General features: G+C 55.9%; 1 protein-coding gene across 5 annotated transcripts in view; it reads right to left on the bottom strand.

Moving 5' to 3' along the window:
- MINDY4 (MINDY lysine 48 deubiquitinase 4) overlaps positions 1-27,639 on the bottom strand; it is a 118,982-nt gene that overhangs the window by 25,493 nt on the left and 65,850 nt on the right. For all 5 annotated transcript variants that reach the window (XM_068549250.1, XM_068549251.1, XM_068549252.1 and 2 more), the window contains exons 10-14: positions 21,033-21,134; positions 19,246-19,309; positions 18,024-18,089; positions 12,528-12,595; positions 1,029-1,092 (exon numbers count right to left, since the gene is read on the bottom strand). In XM_068549250.1, the coding sequence (XP_068405351.1) occupies positions 1,029-1,092; positions 12,528-12,595; positions 18,024-18,089; positions 19,246-19,309; positions 21,033-21,134 (364 nt within the window). The remainder of the gene's footprint in view (positions 1-1,028; positions 1,093-12,527; positions 12,596-18,023; positions 18,090-19,245; positions 19,310-21,032; positions 21,135-27,639) is intronic.

Below are 27,639 nucleotides of genomic sequence, written 5' to 3'. Positions count from 1 at the left end.
AATCGCTCCAGCTCATGCTGCAAGTGAAACTGCCAACACAGCTCAGAATCCAGCCCCAGACTCTGTTCTGCATCCTCTGTACGCTGCGTAACGGCCCACCCCTGGGTCACATTGCTCACCCCTGGGTCACATTGCTCTCTGACAGCGCGTCGGGAAGCTCCCACGGGGAGGACAGGCACCCAGAGCAGGAGCTGGACCACCACTGGCTGTCACTCAGCCTGAAACCTTTCTCCGGGGGGTAGGCAGCAGCCAACGTCACATCTCCTTGGGTGCCTTGGACAAACCACAGGCCCCAAGCTGGCCCTTGCACGGTGCCCAGGTATGTTTTCAGGACTGCCACAAGTGAGCCAGGACCCCTAGGACAACTGGGTCCTCAGCTGGGCCCAGCAGCCAGAGCAGCTCCGCCCAGCCTGTCTGTGCTACACACGCCGCCCCCAGATGCACTGAGGGTCAGATTTAACTGTGGCCCGGTGGCCACTCAGGAGGCCTTGCCATGAGAGAAGGGCTCAGACAGTAGTCAGGTGTAGCATTTGGCTCCCAGTCCTGACACTCGCTGATAGGGTCTGAAACAGATCCCTTTCCTCGTGTCACCGGGTGACTGGGAGGATCGATGACAAGCAGTTGTGCTAAGGGACCCCCTGCCCTCCACGAAGCCACTCGAGGGCCCCTTTGTGAAGATGCAGAGGGGTGGGTCGTCATAAAGACAATGTGCTATACAAACGTAGGGTGCCATGGCCGTCTTCCCCCCAGCTGGACCTGGGGCTCCCAGCCTAGGCCGGGGCTCCGGGCTGGGCAGCACCTGGCTCTGCCTCTCTTGCACCTCCTGCAGCTCCGGGCACACAGATCGGGTACAGCAAACTCCAGAAACAGAAGTTAACCTGAGTTCCCTTTCTAGGTCCCCGTGAGGAAGAAGCCCAGCAGAGGCGGAACACGAAAGCTGCTTGGGGAGTGCTGGCAGGGGCAAAGACAGAAGGCAAGAGGAAGGGAAAGAAGCGCCTGACTGCCCCACGCCCCACTGCGGCCCTGACCTGCGTGCAGTATCCGTGTGCTCCAATCAGGTGGCTGGTGGGGACGTCGAAGTCCTGGCGGACACTGGAGAGCAAGAAGAAAGGGCTGTTAGCACACCTCTGCCTGACTCAGGATGCCGGGCAAACCTCAAGGGTGGCCAGGGCCTCCCCTCGGGTTCCAGGCTGAGGCCCCGAATTCCGGATTTGGCGGGAACCTGAGCCTCTGTGCTCTGTGCCCTCCCTGGGGCTGGAGCCCGGGGCTCGCTCTGCTCTGGGCAGTGGCCTCCACTCTGGCCTGCAGAGGGCCACCAGGCCCTCGGCAGACACCAGAGGTTCGTGATGGAAGCGTGCCACAGCAGAAAGGGCCCTGGGTTTGGAATCCACGTCCTGCGTTCACACTCCAACTGTCGCTTACTAAGGGTGGGGACTGGGACATCCCCTGCCATCTCCAGTCCGCGGTCTGCAAGTCGGTTAAATAGGAGGAACGGCCTCTAACGCCTCCTTGAGTTCTAAAACAATAGCTGCCACCACCTGGGCATAGACCCTGTACCAGGCCGAGTACAACTATTATTCCTTAAACCCTGAGAGAAAAACCAAGGCTCAGAGAAGAATTGACGTGCCCAGGGCACTCAGCTTGTGGGCAATGGAGCTGGCGGGGGACCTAGCTGCCAGTCTCCGAGGCCTGTGCTCCCCCCACCCTAGATCACCTCTGTGGCTCCACCTTCAGAATGGGGTCCCCCTAAAGGCACAAGGTGAAAAGCCCCTTTGCCAAAAGAAACCCCACCAAACTGAAAGAAAGAGATTTCTAGGGCTGTATGCTACTGGGGACCAGAACAGTGCAGAGTGTCATGTCAGCAATGGCCCTGTCACATGTGAGGTCAGCACCAGGAGGCAAGCCCCTGCCCCCAAATCTCAAAACTATCCTACCGTCTAGAAAGCCCACCACTAGGACATTATTATTCCTTTTACCCCAAAGTAAATCCCTCGGGAGACCAAGCGTTATTGTTGAACAGAGCCGTGGGACAGACGGGTAACAGGAAAGGAGCTCCCACCTACCGAGCGCGCTCAGAGGACAGCATTTCAAACCTCCAGCCACCCAGTGAAGTAGGAATTACTTTATTTTATAGACATGGAAAGAAGCCCAGAGAGGTAACGCCAGGGGGGTGATGTGAGGCCAGGGAGCTGGCTCCCCCACTGCTGCCCACCAGCACGGGCTGTGGCCTGGCCTGCCGCCTACATCCGCACCCCAAAGACAGCGCCGAGGGGTGGCCCAGAGGTAGGAAGAGGCAAGCAATCGTGACGTTTGTTTTTCCTTTTAGTGGAAGAGAAGAAAAACCTGGTCTCACTTTTATGCTTTAAATCTAAATCTGCCATAAGTCCACAAACCTAAAACATGCACTCCGTTCCCAAACGAGCTTAGAAACTCAAGCTCCATGACTCCATAGGAGAAATGCTTTCTTGTGGATTTTACTAACCGTGGCCGAACAGGGACGGTTTGTGGTCCACACGAGAAGACGGGCTGGGTTGACACTGCAGCGCCCAGCCGAGAACCACGGAGGCCGGGGGTCCTCAGGAAGGGCCTTGGAGGCTGGCCTGCCAGAAACGACCCAGCGGGCCTGGGAAGGGGCCGGCTGGGGGGACGGGGGACAAATGGATGAGGCCGGCGTGTGGCTGGCACTGGCTTGGGCAGAAGAATTGATGGAAACGCTCCCTGCGGCATATATACCGGCATCTTCTGAAGGGAAGAAAATAGCCTCCGAGGAGCCCTGGGTGGACTGATAAGGATCACTGGCCCCAAGCCACCCCGAAGCTTTCAGAAGCAGTCTGATCTTCTCACAGCCTCGTGTTCACCCAGCGGGTTTGAGCGCCTGCGTCAGCTGAGAGCAGAGGGACGGGCAGAAAGGACAATAGGAGGAAATGGTAATTGCATCCTTAGGTGCAAACACGATGGGAAATTCAGAAGTAGGCTCAGATCTTAAAAAGGAGGAACATCTGTATTTCATACTAGGGCATTTGGGAGACGCCAAGGAGCGGCTTATGGCTTAAGAGATTTACAACTTTGGCAAATCTAGATGCCCAGACCTCGCTCTAGGGGAAATCCCTGGAGAGCTGAGTGTGAGGAGTCCTGGAGCAAAGAAACAGCGGCTTCTGCTCTGCCCAGGAGAGGAGGCGATTCACACGGCAGGGCCATCACCAGACCAGAGTTCTAGCCCTGTCTTGCCGTGTGGCCACAGACCTCTCCTCTCTGGGGCTCAGTCTCCCCTTCTGCAACATGAGGGGCTTGCACAAGGGCAGGCAGTGTCCTGGGAGCAGGGGCTGAATCCGTGGAGGGGTTGCCTGAGCTCTAAGGTTCCTACTTTCTGGGCTTCTGAGCTACAAGCTGTGATGGGCCCTCCCCTGGGACTGACCATTCCAGTCTAAAGAGCAGCTTATTCCTCCCACAGTCCTCCTGGGAGCTGGACAACACTGGGCCCCAGAAGAGTTCTGCATAGCCCGAGGACCCAGGCACCGGGCTGGGTGAGGGGGAGCCAGGGCCTGATGAAGTCTGCCCCCTGAGGCTGTCCTGCACTGGGGAACACTTTAGGGAACAGGAGCTTGCCTGGATTTTAGACTGCAGGAAGCACAGAGTTGGGGGAGCCTGAGTGGACTTGCCCAGGGCATGGAAACTTACGAGGAAGGGCTTGGCCATGGCTGCCCTGCCGCCAACCTCCTCAGCATTCTGGAAGCCAAGGGCCAGAACCTGGACCAATGGTCTGGGGTGATGGCCTGACCCTGGGGGTGTCCAGTCCACCCACTGACAGAGGAAGGGGCTCTGCCCAGGATGCCAGCAAGGACGGCTTCTCCCAGCTCTGCCCCCATCGGGAGGTCCCAGAGACACTGCACTGCACCAAGAAACGAAACAAAGAGGACATCAGGGCTGGCAGAGCCTCCGGGGCCCAGCATTTTGCAGATGGGAGAATGGACGGCTAGAGAAAGGACACAGCTGGCCCAGGGCTAGTGACAGGTGCCAGCCCACATTCAGGCTGAAGCCGGTCCTAGAACTCCACTGCCTCTGTCCAGCCCGCCCTCTGGCACAGGGCTCAGAGGGGCAGAGGTTCTGCCGCTGAGCAGCTTACAGCGCCAGAGCCTTGGATCCGCAGAGTCTGCGGTCTCAGACGCTTTCAGGGACACTGTCCTCCCTAAAGTCTTGTGAGGTCAGCGGGCAAGAGCGGCCATCCCTGTTCTACTGAGGGGGAAACTGAGGCCCAGAAAGGAGAAGGGACTTGTGGGCACACAGAGTCAGGGACTGTGTCCCTGGCACCAACATCACACTGTCTAGGGTGGCCTGAAACACGTGATAGTCAACCCGGCCGGCCAGCTCCAGGCAGGTCCCTGAGCCCTGAAGCCCCACTCCTGGTCCCCACCCTCCCCGGCTGGGACACAGCTTGTCCCTTCCCTCTAAAGCCTCCCCAACACACGACTGAACATATGAATCTGGGCATTTTGTGCAGAAGTTTCTGAATAAGAAGGAAAATATGTCCAAGTGGCCTAGAAATATGGTTCTGGTCTACAGCCAAAACTCACCTAAAATCAGTGTCCACAAGAGGAGGGGTCAATGGCCAGCTCAGTCCTGGACTTGGCTGAGTGACCTCGGGCAAGTCAATGCCTCGCTCTCAGCCTGTGTCTTCATTTATAAAACCAGAGGCCTGGAGCAAGGGGTCTCCAGGGACCTTCCAGGATGTGAACAAGTGTGCCTGGTCCACGACTCTGATATTTAAAACATCATGCCTAAAATAGTTGGTAATTAACCGGGGAGGACCCAACCAGCCACCTCCCCTCCACCTGACCTCTAGGGCACCAGGCCCGGGGCACCACCACATTCCACTGGGCCAGCTCCTGCCTGTCCCCCCCAGGAGACCCTCCCCCAGAGGCTGTACCTTCCACTGCACTCCCTGCCACCTGCAGCAGCCTCCAGAAACAATCACCCATTGTTTGGTGGGACTTCTACTGACTCTCGAGGACAATATCAGCAGTGAAAGGACAGCTGTGGAACAACTAAGAGAACGTGGGCTCTGAAGTCAGGGAGCCTGGGATTCAAATCCAGCTGCTGCCGCTTACCGGTTGCTCCCCTCTCTGAGCCTCAGTTTCCCCACCTGTAAGATGGGTATGAAAACGCCTCCTTCTATTACAGATTGCTGTGAGAACTGAATGAGATGAACTATATAAAGCATTTGACATTTGGTAGATGTCATTTCCTTTTTCCTGCGATACCAGCAATAACAACAACAGCAACAACAACAAAACCATGACTGAGAGGTCATGATTCCTGCAACCTCCACTATTCGTATCACGGCCAAAAACCCAGAATAAATGGAGTCTCCACTCCCAGCGATTGAACTGCGGCCATGAATATCTGAAAAGGATTTGGATGTGGCAGATATTGACTGTTTTCTCAGGAATGTCGACAGGGAATGGACAATGAGTCAGAACACCTGGGTGTCAGGCCCCCTCTGCCACCTGCGCTGTGTGACCTTTGGCAAATTGCTTTCTACCTCTGAGCCTTGGGTGTGTCATCCCCTGATGGGGATAAAAATAACCACCTCAAAGAGTCGTTGCAATAAGGGCTGAGGCCGTAAAAAGGGCTTGCAAACCACAGACAGCTCCACAGGTTAGAGGGCACGGGTATTATTTCCATTCTGCAGGCACGGGCCCTAAAAAGGAAGGGGACCCAGGAAGCAGGGCAAGGAGCATGGATGGAGAGAGAGGGACCTGCCTGGAGGAAGGAAGAGAAAGCAGAAATGCCCAAGCCCTTCCCCCAATGCCTTCCACCTCACCTCCCCCAGTCCTCTTCCACGTGCCAGCACCTTCCTTCCAACCGTGCCTCGAGGAGCCCTTCCCTGCAAACCCCTCTGCTAGACTTCGCCTGCTTCGTTCTTGCTGCCTGCCGCAACCCGTATCCCACATAACGCTCAGAGCCCTGCTAACTGTCGTCTCCTCCACAAAGGGACACCTCCCTTGCCCCAGAGAGATGTGCCCCATCTCCCTGCAGACATCCCCTTCCTAAGAGCGCCCACCCCCTGCTTTTCGGGTGCCAGCCCTGCCCCTCCAGGCAGCAAGGGCTTGGAGGGCCTGGGTTATGTTGTGTCCGTCTGGCCCCATGGTGCCCAGAACTGGGCCCTAACCCTGCAGGTGCACAGCAAATGGGCCCTAAATGATGTGAGCCTGCCCACACCCAGCCCTGCGGAACGGCCTCCGGAAGCTGGGTCCCAGGCCGTGTTTGGAGGCAGGCAGAAGCAAGCTTCCCACCCAAACGGCTGAAGCTGGCCTGGAACAAAAGATTCTTTCCAAAGGTTAGTGGCTTGGGTGGGATGGGGAGGGTGGGAGGGAGGCGCGGGAGGGAGGAGATATGGGAATATATGTATATGCATAGCTGATTCACTTTGTTATAGAGCAGAAACTAACATACCATTGTAAAGCAATTATACTTCAATAAAGATGTTAAAAATAATTTTTTTAAATCAAGTTATGTTCACCTTTGAAAAAAAAAAAGGTTAGTGGCGTTACACAGCAGCAACTAACACAACAATGTAAAGCAATTATACTCCAATAAAGATGTTAAAAAAAAAAAAAGGTTAATGGCCTCTCCCACCTCCTGAGGCCTGTCGTCTCTACGTGGGCACCTGAGCAAGCCCTTCGTGGAACAAGGAAGTATGTATAGCTCTGGGGTGAGTGGGTAGGGGTGCTAGATGCACCAAGCGTCAGGAGACCCTCCCAGCTCTGTCACTCACCCCGGCGTGGCCTGGGCTTGGTCGCCCTTCTCTGCATCCAGCCCTCAGGCTCTGTCTATGGGCAGACCTGCTGCCCTCAGCCACACCCCACTGGCACTCACGGGCCATGATTTGCCATCTCAGCAGCCTGGGACCAGACTATGCCGGCTGAAGTGAGGTGGAGAGTGAAGCCGGTGGACAAGCATCAGTTTGGTCTGGGACTCCCTGGGGTCCTGTTTCCCATTCTCCCTCTAAGTGGGCAGACACAGCTGACCAGCGCCTGTCATTCCTCCCCTAGCCCAGGAAGGGCGATGCAGGCACAGGAGACTCGGGTGATGGTGTCAGCTGTGCGCCAACCTGCCCTTAATTCTCAGAACCTTGGTCCCCACAGGTGCAGAATGGGATGATGGTCCCGGGCCTATGGGCCTGTCCCTTGGGTTGTTGGCAGCCCCCAAAGCCTGGGGTGGGCTGTTCCAGGCCAGCCTCAGCTGCTTGGGCAGGACACTTGCTTCTGCCTGCCTTCAAACACGGCCTGGGACCCAGCTTCTGGAGGCCGTTCCACAGGGCTGGGTATGGGCAGGTTCACACCATTTGGGGCCCATTTGCTGTGCACCTGCAGGGGCCCAGGGCCCCTCCCTCTCTCCTCCGCCTCCAGCTGAGGCTGGGCCTCCAGCAACTGCCTTCCTCGGGTTGGGGGAGCCAGCCGGAGAGCTACAGGATGGAGCTCCGCTCACTGCACGGGAGCTGGGGGCTCCCAGAAAAGGAACCTGGGCGAGGAAGGAAGGTCAGTCGAAGGAAGTGGGGTCTGGGTGGAGCATGTGCTGCTTCCGATGACAAAGGTGCCAGCAAGCCCTTTGGGTCTGCCTCCCACCCACCACCTCGGCCTCCTCAGACACGTCTGCTGAAAGCGCTCACTAGCACGGCCTCCACCAGAATCCGAGTCCAGATTACAGGTGACTTGGAATTCATTGAGAAAGTTCCTCTCCTCCTGTTTTCCAGCTATAGTCCAAAGAGCCTGGCATGTCGGGAGGGAGGGCCATTTACCATCCTGCCCGGTCTCCCGCGTCCCACCTGGAAGACCCAGGGGAGAAAGGCCAGGCTCCGTTCAGGGCTGCAAAGCAATTGTTGTCCGTATCGAGCCAGGGTACCCGGTCTGGGTGGTTCTGTCTGCACCTCCCATCCTGGGCTGGGAGAGTTTAGGGGGTGCGGCAGGAGGGTGGAGGAGAACGCTGACAAGTATCCTATATTTTCCTTCCCCCAGCACAGCACAGCTAGGGCCACCAAACACCCAGGCTTCTCGACCCGAACAGCCCCCTGCTCGAACCCTTACGCTGCCATTCGCTGGCCCGCCCAGCCTCCCTGAGGTGGACTGGGCCTTCGTCACTGCTTCTCTCCACTTCTGAGAGTGGCCTGCGGGGCCTCCATCAGGCCCAGATCTGACTCACCCCCGAGTTCAGGCCTGCTCTTGGCTCCTTGATACGTCTCACACCTCCAGCTCCTGACTATACAGCCCATCCCTTCCCCAGCCAGTGGGGTAGGTCCCTGGGGGTTTTGACCACCTTCCGGGGGAGCCCCTGAGTCTCACCTGCCCCACAACGGCTGCGGCCTGGGCCTGGCCACCACGAGGCATCAGGAACAGCGGCAGCCCGAGAAAAGGGTCCCTGGAGCCCGCCGTGCACGAGGCTCCCCCGAGAACACGACAGAGACAGAGGAAAGAAGAGAGAAGAGACAGAATGGGGGACACCAAGTCCCAAAGACACTGTCTGCGTTCCTGGATCCAGCCACTCCCAAAGCCCTGGGCTTTTGATATGAATCAATTAATTGCGTTGTTTTCTGCTTACGCTGGCTAAGAACTGTGCTTCTGTCACTTGCCTCCGCCTGACCAACACTCACAGCTGGCTTTCAGTTCAAGGCTGTTTCACTGTGTTGTTGTTGTTTTCCCTCTGCTGGAGACGGTTACAAAGAACACAGAGCCACGTGGTGTGGAGGCTTCTCCACGCCCCCAGTGCCTGGCTTGTGCTGCTCGAAAATCACTTCGGCAAATGACAAAGTACCGCCTATTTTGGACTTTCAAGATTGCCCTTGGGCATCCAAAGTTGCCACTGTAATGAATGCCAAAGGTCTACTGAATGAAAAGGTTTTCTTCACAAGCTGTCTCCTCTCACCGCCCAGGCCTAAGTCACCCGGGGTGGCGGTGGGGGGCAGCGCCCGAGCCCTCCCCTGGGCCGAGGGGCTGGCCCACCCCTGCACTGCACTGTGCAGGCCTGGCTCGGAGCTGGCCGTGACCCCAGAACCTTGGGCATCCTTGGCGCTTGTGAGAATGCGCTGGGGAAAGTTCTGGGCCATGCGGTTTGGAAAGCAGGGGAACTAGGAGAACATGAAAGCCTGTATGAAATTTACTGTAAGCAATTCGAGATCTTAGGAAAGAAAATAGATGGCTTGAAATCAAGCAGAAAATAATGAAACCTTCTCAAGCCTTTGCACTCAGCCTGGGGTAAGCAAAACTCAAAGGCCAGCTTTGACACTGTTCTTTCAGCCTCTGAGGGTGAAGTGTCCAGGCTGCACTCTGCTGCATTTGTGTCTGCCCATGGCGCCCTCACCCTGGCTCCACCCAGGGCTGGGGACAGCCCGTGGACAGGAGGCAATGACTCTGTTGTGACAGCTGCCCCTGGGCCTCAGGCATGAGTCTCAGAGCCTTGCTAGGAGGGAGGGACGGCCACGCGCTCAGTCAGACTCACACTCCCGCACACACACAATCAAGTCACCCTTCGCACAATCTCAGACACAACCACCAAAACCCACATCATCTCACACCAGCCCCTCAGACTCACCCATCTCCCGTCCACACACGCCCTGCCACAAACGCACACATACTCACACTGTGTTCGGCTGCGTTTCCCAGCCCCTCCTCCCCCAGCTCCGCTTCTCCTGGCCGAACAGCATATGATTTGAGAGACTTGCTCTCCTTTTCGGGCTACCAGGTCACGTTTTCAACTGCCCAAAGTAGCACCAGATCACCCTGAAATGGTATCAAAGGGTTCAGCAAAGCTAAAACTGGACCCCAGAGCAGGAAGGCCCTTGGGATCGCCTGGTCCTGTGGTTTTTAAGCTGTGTTTGCAGAACTGGGGCTTCCCCCTAAGAGCAGTCTCCCAGCACCAGGGAGGACCCATCACCCATTGCAGGACGCCCCTGTGGCCATGTCTCCACCACGAGGCACCAAGCCAAGACTGAGGGCAAGACAGGACAGCACGGGGCACAAGAGGCTCCTGAGCACAGCTGGGAGAGGATGGGACCAGCAGCGGCCACTATCCGAGGCCTGCCAAGCACACAACATGTATTTCTTCGTTTAAGCTTGTGAGGCAGGAATTATCATCCTCATTTTACAGAGTAAGAAACTCAAGCTCAAAGGAGTTTGGAGTCAGGCCTGAAACCAAATCTGTTTTATGCCCAAGTTCAGGTCCTTAAACAGCAAACCCAGAGAACCCCGTCTGGGACCAGGCTGCCTGCGTGGAGTTGTGTGACTTTGGGGCAAGTCACTCGCCTCTCAGAGCCTCGTTTCCTCACTTGAAAGACAGAGATGGTGATGGTGATCACAACAGTGACCCCTAACAGGGTTGCCGTGGGGATTAAATGCGTCTCGTGTAAAATGCTCCAGCAAAGGATCTGGCACACAGGAAGCTTACTAGATGCTGGTTGCTATCTTCTCACTGCCGATGAGAATGTCCTCTATGCTGTCTTCTCAGAAGAAGGGAAAGGGAGGCCACAGGAGTAAGACAGCTCCCACCAAAGCACTGCCGGGGCCAACGCTAAAGCAGGTCTCTGTGCAGGTCCTCCGGTAAGGCAGGGGCCAGGCTGCCCATAGCTGCCCTGGGAGGCTTCGGAACCACTGGCCTCCAGGACCCAGGGAAGGTCCTCGGGGGCCCTAAGCAGGAGAGACTGTCTTTATATACTCTCTCTGGGGACAAGGGGAAGGAGGGGACCCCCACCGTGTTGTGTGTGTCTGTGTGTGTATCCATGTGTCTCTGTGTATGTCTCTTTCTGTGTCTATGTATGTCTCTTTGTGCCTGTGTCTGTCTGTGTGTATCTGTGTGTCTCTGTGCGCGTGTGTGTCTGTGACTGGTGGAGGGTGAGGGGCATGGCAGCGCTGTGACTTCAGGCCCATGGGCACGAGGCTGTGCAGGTCCAGCGAGGTAGCCTCCCCGACACAGATGCCCCACAGGTGCCACGACCTAGGCAGGGACTGACCCCTGCGTGGCTTGGTTGGATGGGGCGGGGAGGCGGCAGAAACAGCCCCAGTGCTCCAGCTCTGGACAACGTGCAGCACAGCCTGGACAAGGGGCCCCGAAGGCCCCTCAGATGGGCAGGGCTGCCAGAGCAGCTCCCTAAGGAGCGTGCGTGTGAACAGGGTGCCCGGCCCCCAGGCTGACAAGCCCCGTGGCACCTAGAGCAGAGACACTGAGCACAGAGACCTTGACCCTCAGAGCCAAGGGGCCCCCATACAGATGGGGAAACTGAGGCCAAGAGGATTGCAAAAGGGCCTGGCCCTCCTGAGAGCTCAGCTTCCCCTCAGGGAGCTCAAGGGTCTCACCCACACACCCGTCAGCCCAGGGATTAGCAAACCCAGGCCAGGGGAGAAGGCAGGGCGGCTTACGGTCGCCGTGCACGTGAGCCCGGCCAGGAATGAATCATATCATTATGGCAGGATTAGAAGAAAAATGCCATTAGAAAGTGCACACACATGCGTTTAATAAGGTCAGTAGCAGCGAGCGGCAGGCAGGCTAGCAGCACGAGGCTGCAGAGCCCCTGCCCTCCTCCTCCCACCCGCACCAGAGGCCACGGGGAACTTGGACAGGGCCCGCCCAGGACCGGGAGTCGGGAGCAAGCGTCTCCTTCTGCCAGGCCTCCCCAGCCTGGGCTCCCCATGACTACTCTTTCCGCCTCCCCAGTTCCCAGGGCCCGCCTGCTCAGAGCTGTTCCCAAATCTTCCCCAACACCACACACCCCTGCAAAGTGCAAATTCATTCCCCCAGGTCTCCACGCCCTCTGGGGTCTGCACTCTGCTTGGAAGTGGATGGGGCAATCGATTGTAATTTACAAACGTATTAATGTGCTATTAATCTGCAACCCTCCCTAGTGACATAATGCCCAGGTGACAAATACAGAAAAGAGGCCTAGAAAGCTCCTAGGGAATGAGGGTGACGGCGGAACTCCAGCTCTCGGGCAGCCCGGGAGGCCGCGTTTGATTAAGGATGCATGGAGTCCAAGCCAGGGACCCAGCCTCCCTGCTCCCCCGGCCTCCAAGGCCCCGGGGCACACTCAGCTCCTCAGGGTTGGCCCTAGACACGAACCTTGAAACCTTCGGGACTGCCTTGGCTTACAGCAAGTTCACAGGGCCCTCAGTGATCTCCCAGTTCTTATGTCCCCGCACATGTCTCGAGGGAGTCCACGTGTGCGCTCAAGTACGCGCCCGTTGCAGTGCCGCTGGGACACCAGGGAGGCTGTAAGCTCTTTGGGGGGTCCTTTGGATCTGAATCCCGTGCACTCGCCAGCACACGTGGGGAGACGGAGGAGAAGGTAGCACTGAACACACATGTACGAAGAATGTAACTGTTCTCTCTCCCCTGTCCAGCCAACTGCCCCTAGTCCACTGCTTCATTCATCCATGCTCACTACGCACCCACTGTGTGCCCAGCTCTGCCCTGGGCTCTGGGGAGGCAGCAGTGAACCAGACAGACAAGCCTGGCTCCCGGAATTGAATGAGGAAGATACTCACAGCTCTGTGGACCTGGACAGGATGGCCGACAGGGTGAGCAGGACACATCCGTAGGGGCCTGCTTCAAACTGGGAAGAGGAGAGAGGAATGAGAACCCATCAAGTGTCTGCACCTCCCTCCTCTCACTTCCTTGGGGACCACGACCCAGGGAGCAGCCTGACCCCGAGCCAGCTGCTTCCAGCCAGGTGCCAGAGGTCGCCAGGTAGCCCCATGGCAGATCCCATGCAGGTCTCACTAACCAGACTCCCTAAGGGATGAGGAGCGCACCAGCCTGAATGACAATGGAGCAGATGCAGTGCCCGCCCGCCGAGGAACACCCCACGACCTCCGAGTCTCAGAAGCTCACGGACAGCAGTGGCCTGGGGCAGCCTCCACTACCGTGCAAGTGTCTTCTGCTCACTATCACACTTAAAACTATCCCGGGCCTGTGCTATAAATACTGTTATTACTGCCCTCTGCCACGTGAGGAAACTGGGGCTCAGAAACTGAGTGACTGGCCCGAGGTCACACAGCTTGCAAGCAGCCCAATGGGTATCCAGGGGACTCCGTCTGATTCCAAATCCCTAACTCCTAAGGGATCCTAAGAACTGCACTGGGTAGAGTAGCAGAAAGCAGGTTGGAGGAGAGCCGGGTGGGGAGGTGCCAGTGAGGTGAGCATGGCAAGTGCAAGAGCAGATCCCGTCGTTTCAAATTTTTTTTGTTCATCGCGGATTTTTTGAGATTAATTTTAATAGTTTCAAACTATTGCACTAAAATATTATTTATGCTGATTACTGAGGTTTTGGGGACCCCTTTGAATTTGGGGAGCACCTCACTCGTCTTCCCATCTTCCCCTAGTCTCGACCCTGGTTTGGAGCCCGGAACCTGGGGCCTGGCTGCCTGGGTTTACATCCCGGCTCTGCCACTCCTAGCTATGTGACCACAGGGACATTTGTTAACTTCTCTGTCCCATCTCCTCATTTGTAAAACAAAGATAATAAAAATAGGACCCATCCTCATGAGGTTGTTGTGAAGATTAAGTGAGATCATCCTTGTAAAGCACTTCAAACAGGGCCTGACACCTGTGTTAGCTGTCATTATGATGCTGGGTCCTCACTGCCCACGTGTCCAGTGAGCCCAGCAGGCCACGGATTACTGGGATGGACTATGTCATTTCTGCTTCCTGAAGGAACACCGTCTCCTGGCTGCAAATGAGTGTGAAGGCCTTACTCATCCCACTATGGGGATGATACCACTTTTGGAATTGTTGTTGAAGATGCTGCCTGTTACAACAGTCAGTGTTCCTTACGGGGTGATCGGTTTCTTTTCTAACTTAAAACTAAAAAAGAAAGCTTACTTTCCTGGAACAATGAGAATCATATAACTTATCATATTTCCATTTTGCCTTGGCTGCCAGGAAGCTCAGAGCCAAATATGATGTTCAAACTACTCAAACTATTTTAGCTCAAACTTCTGATAGAATTATCTTTTCTTTTCCTCAAAATATAGACTTTATCAAGGGAAGACAAATACTGTATGTTATCACTTATATGTGGAATCTAAAAAATAAAACAAATGAAATAATACAACAAAAGAGAAACAGACTCACAGATATAGAGAACAAATTAGTGGTTACCAGTGGGGAGAGGGAAAGGGGGAGGGGCAGGATAGGGGTAGGGATTAAGAGGCACAAACTATTATGTATAAAATAAATAAGCAACACGGACATATTGTACAGCACAGGGAAATATAGTCATTGTTTTAGAATAACTTTAAATGGAGTATAATCTATAAAAATATTGAATCACTATGTTGTACACCTGCAAGTAATATAATATTGTAAACGAACTATACTTCAATTAAAAATATAGATTTATATTTTCTAAATATTATATATGTATATAGTCTTTATTTTCACCCAATAATTCAATTAGTCAGTCATGCAAGAAAAAAAAATTACTGCCTGAACTTTTTGTGCCAAGAGGATGCTCCCTGCTAAAGCTATACCTGTGAACAAGGTGGACACAGATCTGCCCTCACGAGAAGTAACTCAGGAAAGAGAGAATAATAAGCAACTTTAAAAAAGTGGGGAAGGGGCTCTGTACTGATGGGAAAAACAAGGGTCCCTGGAAACACACAGGAAGGGCCTTCAATGCAGACTTAGGGCTTAGGGAAGGAGGGAGCGTCAAGGAAGGCTTTCCGGAGGAAGTGATGTCTAGACAGAAGCCCAAGGGACAAGGAGGAATCAGAAAAGGGAACGTTGTTCCAGGTGAGAGGAGAAGTACATGCAAAGGCCCAGAGGCAACAGAGGGAAGGTTTACCGTGGCTGGAGCACAGAAAAAACCCCGAGGACATCATTTTTTTTAATAAGTACCTTTAAATCTTTTTTTGGAAGCAGAAATGGAATGAATGAATCAACAATAATCTTAAATCAACGTCATCTTAATTCTGTGATCTCAGGTCAGTCACTTCACCTCTGTTGTCCTCAGTTTCCCATTTGCAAAATGAGGATAACAAATACCTCCCTTGCATGTTTCCTTAGGTTAAGCTGCACGTTCTATGAGGCCAGGTCGGTGGAAGTGCTTTGACAATTGCAAAGAGTAATGCGGATGTCCCCGCGCAGGGGGACAGAGGCCTGGGAGGACTCGGGCCACCAGTGCCCTTGTCAGAGCTCTACTACAGTCTTGTCTGTTGTCTCAAGGAGTGACAAAGCTCTCTCAGTCTCAGTTTCCCCTTCTGAAATGCCTACCTACTTCTGCCGTGGACTTGCACATTGTCCTGGGGAGGCCACGGCACTTTCTGGGTCTGTTTTCCCCACTGCCGCGCCTTCCTACTCGCAGGACTGCAATGAAGTAAGGAACACAGTCTCCCGCTGTAAGCCAACTCTCTGTGTAAACGTGGAGAACTATTATTATACTCAGGCCAGCATTTTCCAGTCCTTGGGACACGTCCAAGGGGACCTCATCCTGAGTCGTGGATATGCCCCTGTGTATGGACAGGTTAGGTGAGACTGCAGAGGGCGGGGACATGACCCCCGCCTGGGGCCTCTGGCCCTTGCCGGAACATGACTGAATGGCACCAATATCCAATTTTGTTTTTAAAACATTTATCATTATAAAATTATCTCATCAAATTCCAGCTGCCAAGCCATGGAAGGCCACAGGGCAAAGTGCCTGCACTGAAAGGAGAGTCCAGGCAGGCAACTGGGCCAGAACCCACCAGCGGGGTCTGGAAAAATGTCTGGTACCGCTTGGGAAGAAGGGGTCGTTCCACCGAGCTGCTCTGGCCCGGGACAGACCTGAGTCCACCAAGAACCCCAGTGGGAGGCATGGGCGGGAGCATCCCCCCATTCGCAGGGGGCGGCAGCCAGACGTCTCACCAGGAGGGTGAGCGGTAATGAAAACACAGCAAGGAGGCTGTTTATTTTGGGCAGACGTGGTTCAGTGTTCATTTCCAGGCCTGGCACGAGGAACCCCTCCTAGGCCCAGACCATGAAAAATGAATTTGGTGAGGGTAGTGCTGAGGCAGCTCAACGGCTTCCAGCAAAAACATAATTTCAACTGCAGGGGGAAACAACGCCTTCCAGAGCGAGGGCCAAATGGTGACCGCTCGTACCCAGGAACCAAGGCCAGGAGAGGAGGGGGAATTGCTCTGAGCCCAGAGGTGTGGCAGGAAGTAGGCGGCTCCCGCCCCTGGCGAGGGTCCCACTCTCAGAACCTCTTTCACACTCACTGTCTTGCTTGGGCTTCATCGAAACCCTGGGGGTACAGGCCAAGGGAGGAGGGAGATCCCATCTATAGACAAGGATGTAGACGATCTTGGTGCTGAAGGGCCACCCCAGGGCCTCAGGGGCAATAATGGGGCCTCAGATCCTGGGGTCATGTGAGCAATCACCCCAGGGCCCCTCCTTTGCCCCACAGGGCTTCCTTCCTCCAGCTCTGCTTCACCTGACAGTGTGAACACAGGTGCCCTTGGTCCTGGCCTCCCTGAATGCACACTGATGCTGTCAGGATTTGCTCGTCTCTCAGATGCATTGCATTGCTGTATTCTCACACTGCTCTGGTATGTTTAATAAAAGGTGTCCTTTCTGCTTATTTAAATTGCCTGGTCCTTAATTTGGAAGACATTCTTTCCCATGCGTTTAAGGCTCTTCTTTAAGAATCACAGTTGGACAGTGAAGAGCTGGAAGTTACCTGCTAACTGCTCCATCTTCCACTTTCCAGATGAGGCCACTGAAGCCCAGTGACTTTCCTGAGGCCACTTGTGACCAAGGAATAAGCCAGAGGAGGTGCCGGGGTCTCTGCTCCAGGCCCCCCATGGCCCTGAGCCGGTGGTGAGCACGCTGCATCTACAGACTGCCCGCTGGGCTATGCTCATGAAGAACCAGAGAAAGCCAGGGACGGGAACACGTGACAGCCAGCCCAGGATTCCCAGCGCCAAGGCCAGGACCCCTCCTACATCAGAGCCCCTCCCACGCACCTGCGGGACAGGCTGGCGCAGAAAGCAGCATCCCTTGGCTCTGGATGCTTCCCTCTGCCATGCTTCCCTCCCGTCTCTACCTGTCTACAACTAACCTATCTCAAGGTTGCCTTAAGTGATCATCACCATGGTGATGAAACACCCACAACGAAAGCTAATGACCACCGGGAACACGGAGCAGGACACGGTGGCTCCAGGCACTTTGCACAGCGCTCTGAGGCAGGCACCGTTGTCATCATCCACATGGTACACAGGAGGAAACTGAGGCACAGAGGCGCCAGTAAGTTGCCCAAGGTCACAGAGCTACTGAGGGGTGTAACCTAGATGCAAACACCCGCTGATGCTGACGGCTCCAGAGACAATGTTCTTCACCCACCCCGGGAGCATTCAACGACCTCCTCCACAAAGCCCCAAGGCTACAGCCCAACTCTGAATTCCCTCAGCCCTCTGATGGGCTGCTCCCAGGCCCTGGCTGGGTTCCACCCCATCTCACAGGCTGGAGCAGGTGCTCGGCTCTCCTCCAGTAGACAGGATGCTCCGGAGGTCCCTCCGGGCCCAGCCCTGCCTCCCAGGACACCAAGCAAGGTCCCCTACTGTCAGGATCTCCATCAACGGTGCTCAGACCTCCAACCCAGCCCAGGAACCCATGTCCTAGTCACCTCCCCAGATGGTGCTGCGCCCCACTCACTGACGAAGTGTTCTTTACCTGCAGAGGTAGCTGCTTGCCCTCGGACAGAGAGAAAGCTCTCATAACCGCAGTCTGATAGCTGCTCCCCTTCAGCCTGACCCCGCTCCGTCCCTGCTTCTGCAGCCCCCGCTGCAGCGGCTCCCTTTACCTGTAGCCATGGCCAGCCCTCCAGGACATAGTGGCAGAGGTCGGACCCTCTGCCCCCAAGCCCACTCTTCTCCAGCCGACATCGCCCCACTACCCCAGGGTGGGGATGAACGGGGGAACAACCCCAGTTCACCAGCATGTCTCCCACAAAGAAAGCAGAAGCTTAGCAACGCACATCCCACAAACTAAACCATTGTTCATACCTGATGGACGCTCTGTTGAAGAAAAGTCACCAGCTCCTCGTAGCAGGTCAAACTGTGGAGTATGAGCTGGGAAACACAAGCACACAGGGTGAACTGCCCAAGCCCAGTGGACGGTCCCCCATGCTGGATTAGTTTCTGTGGCCCTAACTTCAGCAGCTGCAAGACCCCACTGGGGAATGTCCCTGCAGTCAGAGAGCGGCGACCTCGGGAGCGGGGGTGGAGAGGCACTCCTACACCTGTGTGTGATTTAAAGGCTGCAGGGCCCAGCTGGGGTCTCTGGGGCTCCCGCCCTGCAGCAACACTGGGCCTGCCTTTAGAGGCCCCAGGATTGGAGACATCATGGGACTAAAGCCACAGAGCCAGCATCATGCATGGATGGCCCTGACGGGCGGGGCTGCACCCTGCGGGCTAGTCACAGATATCTGAGGAGCACCTTGGGGGCGGGGAGGGTGGGGGGGACAGGGGAGTACAGGGTGGGTGACCCACCCAGGTCGCCATCACCAGGCCTGTTCTAAGCCCAGCAGGCAGTGTCCTGAGTTCAGTGCAAAGCAGTGGTTATAAGTCTCCTGTGCTTTCTCATGCAGGTCAGAAAAAAACACTTTCATAGATAACATCCAACAAAGTGAGATGCTTAATTAAGATCCCAGGGCCACACATGCCCAAAAGGTCAAAGGAAACAAGCTAAGTAAAACAAAAATCCTCAGTGAAGAGGAGGTTAATTTGTGGGAAAGTGTCACAGTTTCCGCATTTTCGCATGTCTCTCATTTCTCTCCTGTCCTTTGTCTTACTTGGGTCTGGCTTTCCAGCTGGTGCTCCGTCCATCAAAGCTCTTCTCTGCTCTCTAACTTCCTCTCCCTTGCATCCCCACTACCCTCTCATGGCAATCCCAGAGAGGATGCTATGACATAAAGGGGGACATGGGGAAGGCTGGAGTTTAGCCCAAAGGCATGGTGTACCGAACGCTGGAGGGACGTCAGGTTCTGTACAAGCTCAACATGACAGGGCGCCCATCGGCCTTTTGGCCATAAAGCCAGTTCTGGCCAGAGCTCATCCCAAAGGCCCCCACCTCTGCCCGCACCCCAATCCCAGGTGGAGGATTCTGCTGGCCTGGGCCACAGGGAAGGCTGGCCCATCCCCAACTGAGGCAGGATTTACTTATATGAAAGGAGACTGTCCCCAAACAAAGCCAAAGGTTGCGTGATAATTTTCCAGAAAGCCGTACTGTTTCTAAGACTCCATCTGCTTTGTATTTCCCGGTTGGACTGAACTGCTGTGTTCTCGAAGCCCTAAAAAGGAAAGGGAGATGCATGAGTCTCTGCGCGGAGAGAAGACATGCCCCAGAGCCAAGGCAAAAACCACACGGGCTGCTCAATGAGGACAAACCAAAAGGTGGTCCAGAGGAAAGAAGGGAGCCAAGCGCACCTCGTTTCCCCGCTTTGAACTCACCCGCTAGGCCGGGTCCGGAGAACTCCACTAAACGGGAGGGGGTGGAGGTGCCAGTGCTAATGTGGGATGGAAAAAAGACAGCCGAAGGAGAGCTCGGGAATAACCAAACCCAAATCCTGGTAGCAGGAAGTCTGCCTCTCACCCACTGACGAGCATGCTTCCAGACTAAGGAATGCTCACTTGCCCTTCGTGTTTTAGGGACTTGAGGAAGTCCAGCCTCTGTCCTCTTGGAGGACATCTGTTTACACAGCACCTGCACGTGCGGCCCAGGAAGGCATGGACTAGAAGCTGCATTTGGGTTTGGGGCCACTATGACATTAGCCTGCTGTGCAGCCTTGGACCAGCCACCGCCCCCTCTCTGGGCTTCTGTTTCCTAATCTGTAAAGTAAGGAGAGATTGAATTTTTGCCCCATATGCTCTCAAGGCTGCCATGCAGATCCTAAGGGCCAGGGTTTGTAAGTTACCTGGAACATGGGTACCAAGGACAAGCACTCGATAAGAACAATAGTGATAATGATGATGATACCTAACACTGACATGATACTTAGTATGAGCCAGACCTTACCTTAAGTGCTTCATACTATTATTTATCACTTATTTATATGGATAAATTATTTAAACTGATGGATGATATTGTCATTCATTATATACCATTTTATTTATGTTGACTCGTTCAATTCTCACATTCACCCCATTAAGTAATCATTACTATCACCCCTATTTTCCAGATGAATAAACAGGCTAGGCACAGAGAAGTCGAGTCAGTTAGTCAAGGTCACAGAGCCAATAAGCAACAGCACTGGGAGTCAGCCTTTGGAGTCTCTTCTCTTAAGTACTGTGCTCTGCTGACCACTGTGCCCCCTTCCAGGGTGTGGCCCTTGGATCCAAAGGGCACCCCCTTTACTAAAGCTTAGCCACACAGCTGGGATGAAGTGATGCTTCCACTCTGAAGGGTCAGGCTGAAAAGCCGGCAGGCCATCCACATAGATTACGAGGATGGCATCCTCCACCAGCAGGACAGAGGTAGCAGGGAAGAAGACTGCGCTGGCTCCACCGCTGACCTCTCATCTCTCTGTGAGTCTCCTCACCGGAACGGAGATCCAAGTGACAGAGCAAATAGGAGCGTGCTTTGGGGGGAGCAGTACAAATGACTGGGTCGACCTAGAGGCTGTTTTCCGAGGCCTCCGGATCAGAGAAATGTAGAGGGGAGCAAGCTGCCGGTGGTGGGGCGGGGCGGGGGCATGGGTTTTCTCGGGCAGGTTACATCCGCCAGCACCCCCTGCAGAGAGGGATCCCCAGATCCGACCCCTCTCGACCGGAGCCACGTGGAGGGCTGGCCCTCCCCTGGTGTGGGGCTGCCCAGCACATCAGGCCAACTCTCTGGGCTCCTCCTGGCCTGGAGCACAGGGCAGGGGTCTGGGAGGGCACAGACACGGTCCTCAGGCCCAGACGGCCTGTGTGAGACGACGATTTCCCCAAGGACAGGAAGCGCACAGCCAGCTGGCCTGTAGCTGTGCCCGCCCAAGGTGAAGCGGTCGCAACACAGCCCAGGGAAGCACTTACAGTGTGACCACGGCTCTCTTGTGGCCTCCAGCCCGCCACACAATGTCCGCGATGGCCAGGGCCAGGCAGCGGGTCCTACGAGCGTCTGAAGGCTGCAGCTGCCTGAGGACGAAAAGGGAAGTGTGTTTATGCCTATGGGGACAGACGTCAGAGACAGCGCAGCCCTGTGGCAGATGGCCTGTCCTTTCCTCTGCTGCCCAGCGGAGCCCTGCGGCCCAGGGGCTCAGGCAGAGCCCGGGAGGAGGGCCTCTGCAGATGAAGACCAAGAGAAGAGCTGTGAGGGAGGGGCCCCGGCAGGGCTGGAGGAGGAGCAGGCTGAGGAAATCACCCACGGGAGCTAAGGGGCCTCTGGACACTCGGCAGGGCCCGGAGTGGTGGAAGAAAAGGCTGCGGGTTCTGACAAAGCCCAGGGCACTGAGCCCGCAACTGCTGCCATCCCAGGCAGGGGCACGGCCCTGCCCCGCCCAGCCTTGGCCAGTCCCGACACCCAGGCCCCTGGAGACAGCGGCTCACGCAAGCAGGTGTCCCACGCTCCCCCAGCGGATAGGAGACCAGACCACGAGTGCTGAGGGGAAAGTAGCCTGACTGGCCGGTTACCTGGACATACGGTGTGGGGACGTGGGAAAGGGAGGATTCGGGATGACGGCTGGGCTTTGGTGAGTGCATGGTGGTGCCACCAACTGAAATGGGGAACACAGGGCGGGGACGGGGTGGGGTGGGGAGCTGGAGGTGCACGTGGGATGACGGGGGGGCACGGGGGGCAGCTGGAGGTGCACGTGGGACGACGGGGGGGGACGGGGGGCAGTTGGAGGTGCACGTGGGACGCCCAGGTGAAGCCGTCTCTCTAAAGCCCAGGCGAGCGGCTCGGGCTGAGTAGAGGCTTACAAACCAGCAGCATGTGAGGGGTCCTCGGCACCCCGTGTGGCTAAGATTTCCCAGAGAGAGGATGAGGAAGGCAGAGGCGGCGGCCAAGGCTGGAGCCCGGTGGAACTCCAGCGCGTGGGAGAGGCAGGGGAGGCAAGCAGGAAGGGCAGAGCTCGGAGACGGGCCGTTACAGTCTTGGGAGCAAAAGGGCTGGAGAAGGACAGGCAGCCAGTGGTGTCAAAAATGGCAGAGAGACCTCTTACCATAAAAACGGTAATGAAGAGGCCCTTAGTGCATGAAGTCCATGAGAAAGACAGAGCAGCAACGGCCACGTACAGACGCTCTTTCCGTCTCCAGGGCTCCACAGAGCTGTGCTTCTTGCCCACCCCTGGATTCTGGGAAGTTTTCTTAAATTCCTACGAAGGCAGGCTAAGCATCTGAGTGTCTCACTACCTAACAAACAAAAGGGGCTTGACGCCAGGGCTCCCAGCAACGTAGAGGGAGCTTCCATGTTTTCAGTCACCAAGTACCCTAAGCTCTAGGCTGAGCTGCTGGGTGGGGAGCGGGTGAAAACTGGTGTTTGTCCTTCCTCTCCAGGGTAGGAGAGGAGAACCCGGAGACCAGGACACAGGTCACCATGGTGGGCAGCACGTGGTCACGGCCCAGTCCCTGGGCCACAGAGCCAGCCGTCTGCACCCAGGCTGTTGTGGTCCAGTGACTTTAAAGTGGGAGGCAACGTGACAGAAGGTCCCTCGGTTTCCCCATCCCTAGACTGGCTGGGGCAGTAGTACCTCCTTCATCATGTTGGGAGCTTTAAATGAGATGATCTGTGTAAGGTCCATGGCCCAGTGCCTGGCATGTGGAGAATGCTCAAGAAAGGGTACCCATTGCTGTTGTCTTTATGGAAACGTCAAGTGCCCACTTTGGCTGTGGCCAGAGGGTTCACAGGATGGTGAACTCCCTATATCTGATGTGAAAGTGACGACAAGCCGCTGACACCAGGCAATCCTTCTAACTCAATGAGACAAACAAGCACTCAACCACTTGAGAAATTAAACGCAGACTGCCTGGTACGTCTGCAGCCTCAGGAAGCCTGCCTGCTCCTCTGCAAACAGCTACCACACCACCAGCGAACCGGGCACCTGAGATTCGGGAAGCACTGGCCCTGGGCCACTGTCAACTACGAAAACAAAGGTGAGGAAACATTGCTCTGGGATTCAGGAGAGGCTGGCAAGGACCAAGGAGGGCCTGGAAAGCAGGCCCATTGGACAAAGGAGAAAGGATCCGGGTGGGGAGGAGAAGGCCAGCGAGGGCAAGGAGCTTCCCCAAGGCCTTGAGCCAGGAATGGAACCCAGGCCCGACCACCGCACTTCTCCCAGTGCTACTGTTTTCTGGAAAGCTGTGTCTGGAGCTGACACGGGGAGGAGCATGCTGGAGAAGACACAGGGAAGGATGGAGAGACTAAATTGAAGCCAATGAAAAGAATGAGAACTTTTGTGTAGAAACACAGAAGTTCAGAGGGTCTGTAATTAGAGCCTGTGAGACCTGGAAGATAGGCCAGGCCCAGGAGCCAGATCTCTTGATAGCGTTGCAGGTGCAGGAAAGATGGGCTCAGAGGCAAAGGGATGCTGGTCCCCAACACCAGGAGCTCCAGATGGCTGGTTCCACCTCGCCACGCTCTCCTCCTTCCCTCACTGCTGTTTCACTTTGTCCAGTTTTTACTAACTGTGTGACCTTGGGTGAATCACTTAGTCTCTGTGCCTCAGTTTCCCCCTTTTAAAAGGGGACAATAATAGTACCTCCTTCATAGGGTGGTTTTAATGATTAATGAAGTAATACGTGTGAAGTGCTTCTAACAGTGCCTGGCATGCGATAAGTACTTAATATATGTTGGTTTTTAAAATCCTATTTGCGGCTGCACTGAGAAGCTTTCAGGCAAGCGGTACCTGCTTCAGTAAGTTGGTGTGGAACATAGTGAATGTTTGGAAGGTGACCTGGTAGCTCCGTCTGGAGGTTTTCCAGCATAGACATTCTAGACAGAGGATACAATCCAGGCATAACTTTGCCCCACTCCTGCCCCTGTCGAGGGACTTGGCTGGGGAGTGCCCTGGTCACATCTGTGCTGTAAGAGGAGCCTGTGGTGAGGACGTACAGTGAGGACTGGAGGGAGGGCAAGATAGAGCAGCAGAGCTGCTCGGGCACTGGCTGTACAGCTCAGCTGAGGAGCAGGGCACCCCAGTCCTGGGCAGGGGCGGGAAGGGGATGGGCGTGGGTGCTCAGGAGGTGGGAATGCCACGACTGACGGTCACCGGGACGGGGGTGGGGCAGGAAACAAGCTCTGGGGATGACGGAGTCCGCTACCGTGGGTTGTGATTCCAAGGAGATGAATGTCCAAAATGCAGACCCTGGGCCAGATGCCCCCAAGCATCATTCCCGCCCGGCCCTTCTGCCAGGTAACCAGCCACAGGGGATTCAGGGCTGGGGTGCGTGCAGATGACAAGAGGGAGGAGGGAGGCGCTGTAGGGAATCGCCGGCCTCCACATTCACCGGGGCACTCAGGGTCTGCCTTCACCTCGGTGACCAGGGCAGTTCTGCACTGCCTTCATCAGTCACGCACGCGCTTATCCAACCCCTACCTCGAATCTAGCACCCGGCCGGGCTCTCGCACCAACAGAAGTTTCTTTAAAAGAGTCTAATACCTCACAGAAGAAGTGCAGGATTTGTCTAAGGATGGGCGATGGGCGTCAGGAAGTAATACATCCTGTGTTGGGCTTAATTACCCAAGTCTTTCAGATTAAAAAGATGTTTCGACCATCATTAACTCAAAACAGGCTCTCCAGCCCACCCTGACGTGCCCGCTAGTCTGAGCCTATAGAAGAATCAGAAGGAAGCTGGCGAATGACTGCAGACCTTTCTGCCCCCTTTCAGGGTCAAACGCTGCCAGAGCTGGCCTGGGGACCACCAGACCTGGGTTCCAAGCCTGGCTCCGCTAATGGGTCCAGAGGGGCCTTGGGCCAGTGCCCCTCCTTCTCTGGACCTCGACTTCCCCAGTTGAGAAGGGAAGTAGAGGCGAGAGGACAGCTCCCTTGCCTGTGGTGCTCCCCAAGCCCACAGGGGAACGAGGCTCACCATCGCTTCCCACGAGCCGAGCCGCTGGCACAGCCCCTCCTCAAGTGGAAAAACACCGAGCCCTGCCGCCCAGCTCTGTCGTCCCCAGTTGAGGAGAGGCCGGCTGCCGGCCTGATGGGATGAGTCTTAATGAAGCCAGACAGTCCTGCAGAAAAAACACCACCTCTGCCAAGAAGCCTTTATTTCAGCATGATTTCCCTGGAGGCCGCAGTCACATCCTCGTGCGGCTTTCACAGAACCGTTTCCCCGTCAGTCGTGGGGGGAGATGGCGAGCAGGGGGCCACGCCCGCCCAGGCCTGCAGACCTGGCCCACCGGCCCTGGTCCCAGAGCTCCCAAAGGGCCCAGCATTCAGCAGCTGCAGGTGCCGCCTCTGTGTGGCATGAGGGCCAACGCAGTGCTCCTAAAGAGAACAGAGGAGCTTGCCTGCTTTTTTCTTCCTTTTTTTTTTTTTTAAACCAGACCATTTCTGAAATCTTGGTATTTCAGAGTCAAAAGGGAGTACTGAAGGCTCAGCTCAGCACACCAGCCTGTGCAGCGGCATCAATGACCCAAACAATCAATATTAAGATCTTACAAATGAATCAAGGAAACCAGAGGAGCCGGGGCTGCGAGAGGTTCCCGCAGGGATGTCGAATGTCATCCTTTACTCACATGAGGCAGCAGGTCCCCAGGGCTTTGCCGTATTACTCTTCTGTACTCTTCTGATTTTTTTTTTTTTTTCCCAAATTAGGAAAAATGGGGAGGTTCTGCCTAGAAGCCCTTCGTAAACTACAGAGCCTACAGAGCTGCAGCTAGGTCACTGAGAGTCCATCTGGGTGTCCAGCCCTCGGGTGTTTCAAGCCCATGACACTCGGCCTCCCGGCACCAGCCCCTCCTGGCCTCTCTGGCTCGCCTGGGGCTCAGAGTCTCTTCTAGGGCACAGTGTGGTGTGACAGACGTGCTTAGCTCTGCCCCGGAGGTCAGGTGTGAACCTGGACAAGCATCTTTCCCTCTCTGGGACTCAGTTTCCCCATATGTACCACAGCAAGTGATCTCAAGGTCCCACCCACTTGCACAGCCCTTGATTTACAAAGGATTTGCTTTGCATTTCCTTACTGAGTCAGACTTGGGCAGGACAGAGATTCACAAATGGAGAAAGTGAGGCCTTGCTGGCCCACAACTGTAATCCAGGTCTCTGGCCGGTCCAGTGCTCTCTTCAGCAACCGCCATCCTGGGACAGGCTAAGGACCACAGAGCTGGGCACTCCCCGCAGCCTCAGCACGGGCACCTATAGGCTGCACCGACACCCACTTGGCAAGGACGACTTTCTGTGGCCTCCGATCGGCAGGGCCTCACCTCAGCAAACGGCGATCCAGACTCCGCTCTCACCTCCCGCCTTGGCTGCCAGCCCCAGGCCCCGGCTGCTCACTCCCCTGGCCTTTGCTTGACCCAAGTCCTAGCCTGAACCCAGGAGGACTCTCTCCTCTCACCCCCAGTTGGCCTCCAGTCCCGAGGCAGGCTCACGCCTCAGCAAAGCTAGGCCCACAGCAGCGGAAGCCAGAGGAGGACACATAGGATGGGGGGTGTGGAGGCAGCTGGTGCTCCTTGCCCACAGCCCATCACCACTGGGACCTCCCCCGGCTGCTCCCCCTCGGAGCTCTGTCTCCCTGAGTCCCCTGAGGCACTTTCAGCGGTCTCGGCTAGATGAGAGCAGCTGGGTCACTGGGCCAAGCTCTCCGCCCCTCCCTCTCGGTTGGGTAGGAAGAATGCCCACTATTGGGCCTGTTCGGCCACCAGCACCAGCAGGAAGCCAGACCACTATGCTCAGCCTGTGTGGAGAGCAGCTCTGGGTGCAGGGCCTGGGACCACAGGCGTGGAGGTGCAACAGGGGAGGGACTAACGAGGAGCACCCACGGTTGTGGGACTCCAAAGAAAGGTGAGGTCACTCTTCTGCAGCATGAATCCTTCCGCGCTTCCCGTGGGCGGGACCCTGCCTGGCCAGCAGGCCGAGCTCTCCTGGCTGCTCGGCACAGGCTTCCTCTGGCCCAGCCAGGCAGCCTTCCCCCAGAGCGGAGCTCCTTCCCACCAGGCCCACCCCACACAGAGCTCCCAGCAGCCAGCAGCCCCTTCCAGCCTCCGCCCCTCCTGCCCCACCAGCCCCGCCTCCGAGAGCCTTCAATCTAAGCTGGCCCCAACTCTTCTTCCCACAGCTGGTACAGTTTTCTTTCTACCCAGAGCCCGTCTTGGGCCCCCAGCCTGAATGGCTTTCTGCCTTCCAAGCCCTAGCTCCCCTCTCAGGTGTGGCGAGCAGAACTCTCTCCCGAGGACGTGCCTGGGGATCCAGAGGCTGTCACATCCCCTTAGTGGCGCTGTAGGGCGGGTGACAAGGAGCCAAGCCTGCCTTGTGCCCTGGGCAGAAACGGCCCTTCCGGGAACCAACTTATACACCCCTTCCTGACTGTTGGGAAATGATCTACAACTTCCCCCAAGAAGTCCAAAGTCCAAGTTCAAAAGCAGTGTTGAAGGGATGTGGGGCTGAAATGAATTATCAAACACCTCCCACAAGGGCCAAGGCCAAGGCTTGACCTGAGCAAGCCGCTGGGCCCTGAGGGCCCTCTGGCAGCCTGGCCCGGG

This window comes from Eschrichtius robustus, chromosome 8, assembly GCF_028021215.1.
Source record: "Eschrichtius robustus isolate mEscRob2 chromosome 8, mEscRob2.pri, whole genome shotgun sequence".
NCBI lineage: Eukaryota > Metazoa > Chordata > Mammalia > Artiodactyla > Eschrichtiidae > Eschrichtius > Eschrichtius robustus.
Note: the sequence above shows the minus strand (reverse complement) of the source record. Positions and strands in the feature narration are given on the sequence as shown.